This window comes from Rana temporaria, chromosome 1 (assembly GCF_905171775.1).
Source record: "Rana temporaria chromosome 1, aRanTem1.1, whole genome shotgun sequence".
In the NCBI taxonomy this organism is placed as follows: Eukaryota; Metazoa; Chordata; class Amphibia; order Anura; family Ranidae; genus Rana; species Rana temporaria.
In genome coordinates, this window is record NC_053489.1 from 234,637,790 (window position 1) to 234,651,187 (window position 13,398).

The 13,398-nt window shown below is 41.2% G+C and overlaps 1 protein-coding gene across 5 annotated transcripts in view; it reads right to left on the reverse strand.

Annotated features, from left to right (window-relative positions):
* Nucleotides 1-618: 618 nt before the first annotated feature.
* ACACB (acetyl-CoA carboxylase beta) overlaps nucleotides 619-13,398 on the reverse strand; it is a 185,407-nt gene continuing 172,627 nt past the window's right edge. For all 5 annotated transcript variants that reach the window (XM_040351868.1, XM_040351864.1, XM_040351869.1 and 2 more), the window contains 10 exons: nucleotides 12,224-12,344; nucleotides 12,043-12,139; nucleotides 11,510-11,606; nucleotides 8,929-9,064; nucleotides 7,998-8,175; nucleotides 7,255-7,367; nucleotides 7,014-7,168; nucleotides 5,858-6,028; nucleotides 5,418-5,554; nucleotides 619-1,328 (listed from right to left, as the gene is read on the reverse strand). In XM_040351868.1, the coding sequence (XP_040207802.1) occupies nucleotides 1,202-1,328; nucleotides 5,418-5,554; nucleotides 5,858-6,028; nucleotides 7,014-7,168; nucleotides 7,255-7,367; nucleotides 7,998-8,175; nucleotides 8,929-9,064; nucleotides 11,510-11,606; nucleotides 12,043-12,139; nucleotides 12,224-12,344 (1,332 nt within the window). In that variant the 3' untranslated portion in view covers nucleotides 619-1,201. The remainder of the gene's footprint in view (nucleotides 1,329-5,417; nucleotides 5,555-5,857; nucleotides 6,029-7,013; nucleotides 7,169-7,254; nucleotides 7,368-7,997; nucleotides 8,176-8,928; nucleotides 9,065-11,509; nucleotides 11,607-12,042; nucleotides 12,140-12,223; nucleotides 12,345-13,398) is intronic.

Here is a 13,398-nt window from a genome sequence, read left to right on the forward strand (position 1 = left end):
AAAAGTTATAGCGTCTACAAAATAGGGGATATTTTTTATTTATCTTTTACTAGTACATTACGGCAGACAAATCTGACACTAAGTGACACTTTTTGGGAACCAGTGATCAGTGCTAAAAATATGCACTAATGACACTGGCTGGGAAGAGGTTAACACCAGGGGCGATCAAGGGGTTGTTTGTTCCCTGGGAGTGTTTACTAACTGTATGGGGGATGGACTGACTGGGACAACACAGAGATCCATCTCCCTGCTTAGTAAAAAGACAAGATCTATGCCCCCCCCCCCCGCCAGAACGGAGATCTGCCTTGTTTACATAGTACAACTGCGGCAGGTGATCAGCAAGTGGTTAAGACATGGTCTACTACCAGAACAGGCCACTTCTTTGTGAACTTTTTTTCCACTGGATGGAGCTCAGCGATGATTTTTGGAGGGGTGAAAATGTTTTCTTGATTGACCCAATAATCACCAGTTGCCTATTCTATTTGTTCAGGAGCATAAACCCAGTGGGCGAAAGAGGGGTGGTTAACTAATTCCATGCCGTCAGGGCATAATAATAACCTGTCCAATCTGAATAAAAGTATCTGTTATTTAAAAAAAAAAAAAAAAGACAACAGTTCACTGTATTGGAGAATGATATTTTAATAAGTGTTGTGTACAGGTGCCAATTTCCTGAGTAAGTGTAATGCCAGGCAAAATACTGCTATTGTCTTATCACTCTCATATTTTAAATCTCCGCTGTTCTTCAATCATTAGCATGTTACATAAATAGATTATAATAGCACCATCAGATTACTGTATTTGTGCGTGTAATAAAGGTTATATTAGAACCTCTTAGAAATGGCTAAACTGATCCCAGAGCTGAATAAAAAGCCATACAGGTGGGCTCAAAGTGCATCCTAGAATCAATGAACTGTTATGGACAATTCATTCATCAGTTGAGCAGCGCGGTTTAAAAAAAAAAAAAAAATAACACATGTGATGGGTACAGTTATTGAAAAAAAGAATTCAAAATATTCGCCTGATTCAGTAAAACAAAACAAGTGGTATCAGTCTTTGTTCAGATGAGACACTGAGTGCTTCTTTGTACAAACAGCTTTCTTGAAAGGCACTTAGTGGCATGACTTGTTCTTATGGACGGCAGGTTGAAGACTGTCCTTACTGCAGTCTGTGTTTATTGGAACAAAATATCTCTGGGATTCTGTCAGCTGGAAGGACTATTATCCATAGTTGATAAAAGCCCCGTTAGCTGTGCTCTCTGCGCTGGTGTAATCTGCTGGGTCATATGAACAATGCAGTCCATGGTTACGTCAGGATTGGCTAGTACCAGGCTGTAAAATAAGATAAAATTAGCCAAAGAAAAATACTGGAGATGAGCTAAACATGAAAGTCATTTAGGTTGCATCACTTTGAGGTGGTAATACTGCCACAATAACTATGCAAAATACTCGATATCATGTTACAAATGTGGGAGCTGAATTATTAAAACCAAAGAAAATAAGCACAAAATAGATGTTGTTTGAAGCATCCAATTTGTTTTATCACTTTTACTGCATTTTAAGAAATAATTTACTTGTGGAAGATTGCAACGAAAATAATACATTCTACAGCAGGCTTTACAAGGTACGTAGGTATTTTTTATATACAGTGGGTAAAATAAGTATTAAACACATCATCATTTTTCTAGGTAAATACATTTTTCTAAGAGCTGGTACACACACAAGTGGCACGACTTTGGGGGCAACTCGGCAAGGCGATCTCAAAACGACTTGAGAGGCAACTTGCAAAATGACTTCTGTATTGAAGTCAATATAAGTCACCCCCAAGTCCCCCCCCCCCATAGTCGTACAGGAACCTTTTTCTAAGTCGGAGCGACTTGCGTCGCTCATATTAGAACGGTTCCATTAAATAGAGCGGACCGCGAATTGTCAGGCGGCTGAGTCGCCTGACAGGTCGCCCCTGTGTGAACCGGCTCGACATGAAATCTTCACCACATTTGCAATCCATACATACAAAGTAGGGTTGTCCCGATACCAGTATCTAAACCGATACCGAGTATTTGCGGGAGTACTTGTACTCCCGCAAATGTCCCCGATGCCTCATCCGATACACGCCCCCCCCGCATACCGCAACAACGCCGCCGCCACATAGTTAAACAGCGTGCGGGGAATATCACAGCTTTCATTTGAATAGCTGTAGTGTTTCCTGCCGCGCCGCGTATAGATACTCCCCCTTGCTCGGGATTGGACGGATCTGTCCAATCCTGAGCAAGGGGGAGTGTCTATACGCGGCGCAGCGGGGAACACTACAGCTATTCAAATGAAAGCTGTGATGTTCCCCGCACGCTGTTTAACTATGTGGCGGCGGCGTTGTTGCGGTATGCGGGGGGGGGCGTGTATCGGATGAGGCATCGGGGACATTTGCGGGAGTACAAGTACTCCCGCAAATACTCGGTATCGGTTTAGATACTGGTATCGGGACAACCCTACTTTGTATGTATGGATTGCAAATGTGGTGAAGATTTCATGTCGAGCCGGTTCACACAGGGGCGACCTGTCAGGCGACTCAGCCGCCTGACAATTCGAGGTCCGCTCTATTTAATGGAACCGTTCTAATATGAGCGACGCAAGTCGCTCCGACTTAGAAAAAGGTTCCTGTACGACTATGGGGGGGGGGACTTGGGGGTGACTTATATTGACTTCAACGCTGATTAACCATGCGGCGGCGGAGGCATCTAGGTAATGGTATGGGGGGGCATGGCTGGATATATGGGGGACATGGCTGGATTTATGGGGGACATGGCTGGATTTATGGGGGACATGGCTGGATATGTGGGGGGACATTGCTGCATATGTGGGGGGACATGGCTGCATATGTGGGGGGACATTGCTGCATATGTGGGGGGACATGGCTGCATATGTGGGGGGACATGGCTGCATATGTGGGGGGACATTGCTGCATATGTGGGGGGACATTGCTGCATATGTGGGGGGGCATGGCTGCATTTGTGGAGGGACATGGCTGCATTTGGGGACACATTTAAAAAAAAAAAGTATCGGTATTCGGTATCGGCGAGTACTTGAAAAAAAGTATCGGTACTTGTACTCGGTCCTAAAAAAGTGGTATCGGGACAACCCTAATACAAAGAAACCACTTCCAGATTTTAGCCCCACTGGAACATTCAGAATATCAGAATTGATATAGATCAACGTGTGTCTTGGCTTTCCATGCCTTTTTGCACCTATAGTAGGCAGATTTCTCCTCCTCCATGACCAGGCCATTTTTTGCGGTAAGGCACTGCGTTGCTTTAACTGACAATTGCGCGGTTGACAGACACAGTACCCAAATAAAATTGATGTCATTTTTTTCCCCACAAATAGAGCTTTCTTTTGGTGGTATTTGATAAACAAAAAAAAAAAGACTGACAATTTAGAAAAAAAACACAATATTTTTTACTTTATGCTATAAAACATAAAAAAGGTTCCAAATAAATCTGAGCCAGAGAAATTGTGTAACCTAAAAAAGCTGCTATGCACTGTGACTTCACTCTATGCTTCCAAATCACTTTCTTAAAAGCACTGAGACAGTTAGGCAAAAGGAACTAATATTGTTAGAAGGAGATAGGAAACGGCAGACTTCATGTCTCATTATAGGTTTCCTTTGAAGGACATGTGAAAAGCCCATTTTAATGCATACTGCTGAACTGCAGCAAAAATATTACATTAATAGCCTGGTAACAGTAAAAAATACAAAAGCAGCTTTTGTTGAAATACTCGTGCCCACTGTTTAGCTGAGCTCCATGGAATTTTTTCCCCCACCACTAGATGTCCTCAGTTTTCCAATTTGAATGGCAGCCAGCATCATTCAACCCACTTCCTTCGATCCCAGGCTGTAACAGACTCCTCTTCCTGAGGTGGCATTATAATACAGCCTGGGCAAGAGTATCTCTGCATTGAACAGTGCTAATGCTTATTATTTGAGTGTTGTTTAGCGCACCAGTAAGACATGTCCATTCCTGACAGAAGAGTAAAGGCCCGTCACACCATCACACTGGCTACAAGACCCTTGGAAAAAAATCATGTGCACATATAATTATTTTTAGGGCCTTCAGGAGGACAGGATGGAAGGGGGCCTATTTTTTTATATAGACTTGGAAGGGGGCCTATTTTTTTATATAGACTTCAGCTTCAGAACATAAATAGAACCTGCTTCAGCTCAAAGGAATTCGCAGGAGCTCATTAGTGCTAATTTTTCCTTCCCAGTTCATTTGCACACTCTTGAGCAGGGTTGGACTGGGACAAAAATTTGGCCCTGGACTTCATCCAGACCGGCCCACTTCAATAAAATGCTGCCCCCCCCCCCCAAAAAAAAAATCACGCCCACCAAAAGGCCCCTACATCCATTATTGTATATCATGAGAGGGTGAGAGAGAGGGGGGGTGATTGTAAGAAAAAGAGAGTGAGTGTAAAAGAGAGGGGGTGAGTGTAGGACCCCTTTTTACACTGAGGCGTTTTTTAGGCGCTTTTGGGCTAAAAATAGCGCCTGTAAAGCGACTGAAAAACGCTTCCGCTGCAGTCCCAGTTGAATGTACACCTAACATTTGGTTGCCAATTGGATATACCTTAACAGCCGTTTATTATACGTTAGATGCGGACATAGCAAGCAGACACCCCACTTCTTACCAGTGTTTAGTGTACTCATGGTTATATTCCCAGAATGCAAGATTACTTTGGAAACTTCAGAATAGAAGTTATTAGAGACAAAATACTTAATACATACAGTACCTCTTCAGTACCTATATGTGTGTACGACTGTGTGTCCCTAGTGTGTCAAGATCCTACCGGGTAAATGACCGCACAAGCCGGGAAGACACTGGCTGCAAAAAGCGCCTAGAGGCGATTCAGTTCGCATGTGTAGCGCTATACAAGTCACTCATTCATTCATTCAGCACCATTAAGGTGGTTGTAAACTCTCAAATAAAAAATAAAAAAAGCAACCTGCAAGACAAAGGCATAATAAACCAGCATGCATCGCATACTAGCTTATTATGAAATACTTACCTTAGATCGAAGCTGTTGCAGCGCCCCCCGTACACCTCTGTGACCGGCGACATGTCTCCCAGAGTTATTTCTGGGTTTGTGGGCTCCCGCGATGTGATTGGCTGGAGCTACGATGACGTGCACATACATAAATACATACAGTACCCCTTCAGCACCATTAAGGTGGTTGTAAACATATTAACGTAAACAAAGCCAGTCGACATAAGTCCTAAAAGTAAGGAGTTGATGGGATAAAGATTCGAATGGGCTTAATGATTAGGGATAGGGCAGAGGCATGGGGACACATGTAGGTGAGGGGAGGAATAAAAGCTCTGCAGGGGATAACTACTGCATCAGACTTTGGATACTATAGAAACTCACCCTCGAATGTGTTTTAGGGCATAATCTCTCTTTAGGTACTTTATGTTTTCACGGATAGCAGATTTTGCACCATCCTCCTCTTGTAAGTGCTTCTCCAGCCACTCAACCACTACTTGGTTATTGTCCCATAAGTATGTCTGGGGGGGAAAAAAAATATAATAATATGCAAAAACCAGTCCCAAAAAAATGCACTGGCCCTAGTTTGACCAAACGGCTAACAAAAATGAATTTCTATGACATTCCTAAATTTGAAAAACAAAGTAAAAGAGTTAAAAAAGTAAAACAATTTTACTATGCAATGCGAACATCAACAACAAAAAAATTCTATAATAATGGTATGTTGAGTGAGGGATTATAATAAGCGATGTTGATAGTCAACAAAAGCTTCAGTAGAATGCTATAAAATCTAGAAGACAAAATTGCAAGGTTAACTCGTATACCTTAACAGTTCCTTCAGTTTCCATGAACCATCGACGAAGCATAGATTGGATATGGATGTCACTAAGCTCACTGTTAGCGTGAAGGATTTCCCTCTTCACCTCCTCTTCCAGAAGGAGACGCCGCAGCCTCCAGTACATGAAAGTCCTTGCTTCTTTCCATTCTAAAATATCCTGATAGAAGATTGTGGTACATTTTTTTTTTTTACACAGTGTTCAATTCTGCGATTCTAATATTACAAACGCTAAACAGTACAAAACGGTAGACAATATAGCCTTATGTTTTTCTCTGTGCCCAAAGCACATGAGTAGGCTTAACCTGGTACAACCTAATATACAGTATGTGCTGTAACCCATAGTATTCAAAAAGAATATAAAATATATAATAATATACAATGATCGAAAAGGAAAAACACAAAAGCCTATTATTCTGCAACATATTTTTAAAAGTTCTAAATTCGTCCTTAACCACTTAAGCCCCAGACCTTTAGGCAGCTAAATGCCCAGGCCAGGTTTTGCGATTCAGCACTGCGTCGCTTTAACAGACAATTGCGCGGTCGTGCGACGTGGCTCCCAAACAAAATTGGCGTCCTTTTTTCCCCACAAAGGGAGCTTTCTTTTGGTGGTATTTTGGTGGTAAATGTATTTTATAACATTTAGGGTTCACCTAGTGTGTGTTTACAACTGTAGGGGGGTGTGGCTGTAGGACTGAGATCATCGATCGAGTCTCCCTAATAAAAGGGATCACTCGATCGATGTGCCGCCAATAGTGAAGCACGGGGAAGCCGTGTTTACATACGGCTCTCCCCGTTCTTCAGCTCCGGGGAGCGATCGCGATGAGGCGGCTATAAACGAATAGCCGCGCCGTCGTCCCGGATCGCTCCCCGAGGCTTACCGACCGCCGCATGTACCGGGGGGGAGTCCCGATCGGACCCCCGACCCACGTCAAGCAGAGCACGTACAGGTACGTACATGTGCCTGTCCGTGCCATTCTGCTGATGTATATGTACATGAGGAGGTCGGCAAGTGGTTAATGTCCATTTTTAAGGGCATGATTTCCAAATTATTATCCTTTAAGGCTTTACAAAAAATACAAATGGGGCCTCTAGTTATGCTACCTAGGCCAACGGGTGCAGATCAGTTTTGTGAAAGACTTAACTGTAATGACTCCTTTTTCTTGCATTCTTCCAGGAGTGTCATGTAGATCGGCAAACTTCACAGCAATTTGGTGATAGATTGGCAGCAATATCTCCTCTCTAGCCTTTAGCTTCTTTTCCAGATCCTTGCGTTCTGCATCTGACAGCTCTGGAGTACCTGACAGAATATGGAAGGGTTGGTTAAGACAAACATTTGATTCCAGGTCAAAATGCATAGTGCTCTGAGAGAAATGTATTACTCACCAAGCTGTTCTACAATCTGGGTGTAAACTTTGTCTAGTCTTCTCATTGACTTGATCAAGTCCTTCCTTCTAAAGCGAATCTCAACTGTTCCCTCTGCTTCTAAGACACCCCCTCTGAAAGCAGGTTTCAAACAGATATATGTTCAAAGGGATATTTTTCATGGTTGCATTGGCATTGACAGTATAGTTGGTCATTAAAAAGAAATGCTTAGATTAATGGAGGATATACGTCTACACAGATGCATAAACATATGCGCACACCCAACAAAGCTGCCACCAGGGGAGTTTTGTGACACAGTGCTGCTCCCAGGGAGCTCTTGAAAGCATCAGACACTGGACAGCAGAGGTAGACATTGGGTTGTGGGTCACCAGATCATTATTTAGCATAGAGGGCCTTTGAAATGTATTATTTTACTTTTTTAAATCAGTAATGCAGAAATTGAAAGTTTTTAAACATTTATAGGCATTCTTTTATGGTAGCTGTAAGGGATACCAGTGTTGTATTAAAAAAAAAAAAGAATCAAATCAAAACGATATTAGTTTTCATACATCCCTTCAAAACATGTCATAATTAAAGCCATCTGCTTAGTATAACTGTCTAATGGGTGCTAGTAGGTCAATCTGAAAGTATACACAGTGCAAAAGGTCAAGTGCCAGATGTTGCAGTCACCATTACTAAAGTAGGAAAGAAAGCTACAGAAAAAAAATAGGTGAAGTGATGGAGTGATTTGTGAGACTACACACCTGCTATCCTTGTCAGCATAAAGCTCCATGTAGTTAGGATTAATGGTAGGATCTATGACAACCCATGATCCTCCTCTTAGCTCCGCAAAGGGTGGGATGTAGACCAAAACAGGTTGCTTGAATTCTTTCAGGCTGTCCACAATGTATGCCCCAAATTTTAGCACTTGATCATACATGTCTAGGAAAATCAGTGAACACACAAAAATACAATCAGCACACGCAGTATAAAGCTAGGTATGAGCATGGTAAAAAAAACATTCATTACTAATGCCACCTTCCCCAGGTCTCTGATCAACAGCTGCTATCTGACACGGGGTCATATTGCAAACAGTGTAGTATAATGTGTGACAAGGAGGAGAAGGGATAGAAGAGGGAAGCAACATCCTCTCACTCTACTGCTTCCAACTGTCAATTACCACAATGTTACAAAGGAGCAAGATGCCAAATGTCACCTCTGGCAGGACAACGGGGACAGATGTTGGCTTCAAACCTAGCTCAAAAGTATTTTCCATCGTAAAAATTTAATATTAAAAGGATTTATGATATGTTTAATACAACAACCATATAAATTATATATATATATATATATATATATATATATATATACACACACACATACATACACATTATATATATATATATATATATATATATATATATATATATATATATATATATATATATATATATATATATATATATATATATATATATATATATATATATATATGTCTTAGAAGAGTTAGCATTAGAAAAAACAACATTTTTTATGGAGTAAAGTGACAATTTAAGATGACACTGCATTCAGCATGTACGCATTCATGGCAAGATGTTACTTACAAAATATTGTATCATAAATGGGATATGCATATGAACACAATTTTTTACTTTATGAGTTTAATTACTCTTATAGAAATTTTGGTGGATTTACCTTTCATACCCCCAGAAAATCCTCTCCAATTGGCAAAGATAATTAATGGCAGTCTCTCACGGTTAAAGTCTTTAATTGCCTGTGCAGTCTTAAAAGCAGAATCTGGGAACCAAACTTGTCCAGCCTGTTGAATGATCTAAAACAAACCATCACATCTGCATTAAAAATACAAATATGTTTAATAAATGTCTGACTCGATTTAAAGCTCAAATCCAGACAACTGTTTTGTATATTAGATAGGAATAGATATTTGTTAGGTTTTCAATGTTGTGTTCCCTATAGAAAAATATGGTCAAAGTTCAACCCTTCCCTATTCTAAAAAAAAACCTCTCATTTTGACTGACAATGATGTAAAGATGTACCATGCCCTGTTCCCGTTTTTCAGATCTAAAATGCACTGGTTCCCTTGCACTGGTGATTGTAGGTATTTATATGATACTTAAAAGCGTAACTACACTGCATCTCAGCACCAAAAATGTACCGGATTTATCGGCGTATAACACGCACCCGAGGGAAGTTTCAAGAAAAAAACTTTCCACGGCCCCCTGCGTATAACACGCAGGCACACTTTACCCTCTATTTTCAGGGTAAAAAAGTGAGTGTTATACACCAATAAATACAGTATTTATAATATTCAAAGCAAACTCAACCATTTATCAATGTCTTCATTCTTTATTTTTCATGCTCCCCCCCTCCTGAAGACTATGTATGCTATAATTTGCCCAGGCCTGGAAACCAGGAAGTAACTGAAGTAATGTAAAAAATAGAATTTTTGTACTCACCGTAAAATCCCTTTCTCTGAAGTCCATGGACGGACACAGCTTCCTTAAATCTTGGCATGAACATAACACAAATGTCAAGATTTAAGGAAGCTGTGTCCGTCCATGGACGAAAGAGAGAAAAAAGTTTAAAACAACAAGATATGCTTTCCTATTTATTTACTAACGCTAGCAGCATAAAGATTAAAATAGTCAATGTTGATTGAGAGAGTGAAATTCTGCTTTAAGCAATTAAAGTTTTTGTTCATAATAAATAAAATAGTTTATTGCTCCTTTTACTGTATATGTAAGTGATCACTACAAATAAAGGGTAGATCTCTAAGGCTGCTTTCACACTGAAAGCGCCGGCTGGTAGTGGTAAAGCACTGCTTTACCGCTTTTCAACCGCAAGCGGGGTGCTTTTTTAATCCCAGAAAAGGGGTTAAAAACTCCTGTGTTGTGACGCTTCTGAAGCGCTGCCCATTCATTGCAATGGGCATGAGCATTTTGGGAGTGCTCCCAAACCGCCCCAAAGATTCTGCTTGCAGGACTTTTGCGAACGTCCTGCAATTGCACCGCCCGGGGTATGAAAGCACCCATTGTAATGAATGGGAGGCAGTTTTCAGGCACCCTTTCTAGCGCGTAAATGCCTGAAAACTGCCTCAGTGTGAAAGGGGTCTAAATGCCTTCTATAGTTGATAACAGTTATGCTCTCTACAGACCCTCTACAAGGGCAAAAGAAAAGCTAAGATTTGTGGTTTGTACGCTTTACTGCACACCATTCCTTTATGCACAATAAAATAAATTCTAAAAAGTACCCCATACACATAGCCTTTTAGTTTCATCAAAACAGTCATGCTTTTTTCTGTTGACAAAGAAATCACAATGATCATCAAAGCCCTCAATTCTTGGAGAAACTTAATAAACTCTGTTTTAACAGACAGTGCTGTACCGGCGACAGGCTGAACCAACCAAGGAATGAAGATGAGCAATCACTGTCCAAAAAAACCTCTAGCACACCAAGACCATTAACAGGACAAAAAGTGGGACTTGAAATCATCATACTTTTGAATAACTATCTGCATTTCTCATTAAAGGGGTTGTATAGGTTTGTTATTTAAAAATAAAAAAAAATAATGTCATACTTCCCTCCACTGTGCAGTTCGTTTTGCACAGAGTGGCCCCAATCCTACTGTTCTGGGGTCCCACGGCGGCTGTCTCAGCTCCTCCCCGCTAAAGCTAACCCCCTCTGGGAAGCCCTTTCCAGAGGGGGTTAGCTTGTGGGTGTGCTCCCGTGTCATACAGTTGGCGTCCATAGATGCCAACTGTATGACTCGGTCCCGCCCCCAAGGCGATGCGTCATTAAATGTGATTGACAGCAGCGGGAGCCAATGGCTGCGCTGCTATCAATCTATCCAAACAATGGCCAAACTCAGTGGAGAAGAGGATGCCGGGGGACGCGCACAGCAGTTAAACAGGCTCAGGTAAGTAAAACGGGTGTGGGGGGGGGGGGATCTGGGGGCCCATGACAGCGAGGTGTTTTTTTACCTTAATGCATAGGATGCATTAAGATGAAAAAACACGAACCTTTACTCAGAGAGAACAGGAATTTCTTAATACATTTTTAACTCATTGGCATCCTGATACATAGCATTCATGGAACGTAAATGTTTTGTATCTATTTGAGTACACGTTGTCTTGTTATCTCATTAGAATTATCCAGATTATGAAACACTTTATGCCTGTATGTGAGTACCATAACATCTGGTCTTTGTCACCAGATCAGTTCACTGCTTTTTATATGGAGACATTAGAAAAGTTACCCTAGCTTCAGAATCAGGATTTGCTGGATCAGCAGGCACTGCCATTTCCACAGTTCGGGTCTCCACAGCAATAACTCCAAGAGGTATTCCTCCCAGCCTACAAAGAAAATGGAAATAATCTCGCAAAATGATCCCAGCTTTACCTGGTAATTGATAAGTACAGTAAAACCTTGGTTTTAGAGCGTTTTGCAAGACAAGCTAATTTTTTTAATACATTTTGCCTTGATATACAAACGATGTCTTGATATAAGAGTAGTGTCATGTCACAACTGAGTATAAAATAGAAGAGAGGAGCTTCTAAGTGTAGCAATATGGTTACATTTAATGAAGGTACAACATTTAGCAACTTATTGCTACACTTAGAGGTGCCTCACTTCTCTTTTATACCCTGTAAAAAAAATGCTTTGATATACAAGTGCTTTGGATTACAAGCATGTTTCTGGAATGAATTATGCTGCAAACCATGGTTTTACTGTACACAATACAAATTTAGTAAATAAATGTTAGAACGACTGGTATGACGTTGACATTACCTTGCTCTTCCTACCACAACAGTCTGTGCCCAGCGCTCCATGATCTCCATGAAGCTTCCATGGTCAAAGAACCCGCTCTGCCATGCCCCTTTGGTGGCTAAAGATAAAAAGTTGTCCCTGATTAAAGATCATTTTCAAATCTGAAGTTCATTGACAGACTGGGTACATTTTATGCACTTACTAGGATGAACTCTCCCGGTCAGCATCCAGCGAGGATCATATGGAGCCTTTGTAGGCGTAAACTCAATTGGACGATCAATGGGATCAACAGGGGAGATGACTGGAACTGGACTGTGCTTATCCTTGAGAGACCAACATAATATACATACATATAAGGTGCAATTCTTGCATACATTTAAACATTTATTTTTCAAGTTTCACGATTTAGGTCTGTAGAAATACATTTACTTCTAAAGTTTTTAGGGAGAATTAAATTATTGTTTTAGACCATTCGAGCTGGCATCACAATACTATCCCTTAGTGCTCATGCACACCAAATAGTGCGGCTATGCTGGCATCCCCAACAAATAAACAATTCATAATTCCTTGTTTCTAACGGTGTCTGTTCATGCAAGCAGTTATTTTTTCCTTAAAAGCGCAGCGGGCTGCAAAGCGAAAAAAACACTGCACTGCAACACCATCATGTTGAATAGCACGCATGACATTTTAATAAAAGTTTGTGAAAAATATGGTCTCCCAGGGCACTCCAGTGCCCACGCAATCAGTGTAGCTTGCTGCTGTGAACAAGTCCTAATTCTGAACAAAAAGATGATAAAAACATTATAAAACAAAAAGGCTATAATGGACCAGAATCTATGGAATCGCCAAAGGAAAAATGTACAGCTTTAATTCACAGTAGTATTTTTCTTTTAGGAAGGGGGAGTTGATTGGCTGACATGAAACGGAAAAACGGTATGGTTTTTAGACAGCTTATCTAAATCCAAAAAAATTTAATATATTGTAGCTTACTAGTCCTTAGGGAGGCAGGCATGTCTGAAGTCCAGTCTGTGTGATAACTATGGCTACCCCCATAGATACAACGGAGACATAGGCATACGCAAGGGGTGTGCCAGGTGTGTGGGCACACCCTAATCCTGGGGTTGGCAACATGTCAATGGTGGGCAGGTGACAGGTAAACCGCAATTCTTCCTTGCCGACACTCAGAACCTGGACAGGAGAGGTGGTGAGGGTGGAATTTAGTGGAACCGATCTGTATTTTCCTCCTGCAGCAGCTGGAAGTAGGCTTCTCCTCCTCTCCCTTTTGTCAAAATTCAGCTGCCACAAGAGGAAAATATAGGGGATCGGTACTAATATATGCCACCCCCACCACCCCTCCTTTCCCTGTTCCTGGTGCCC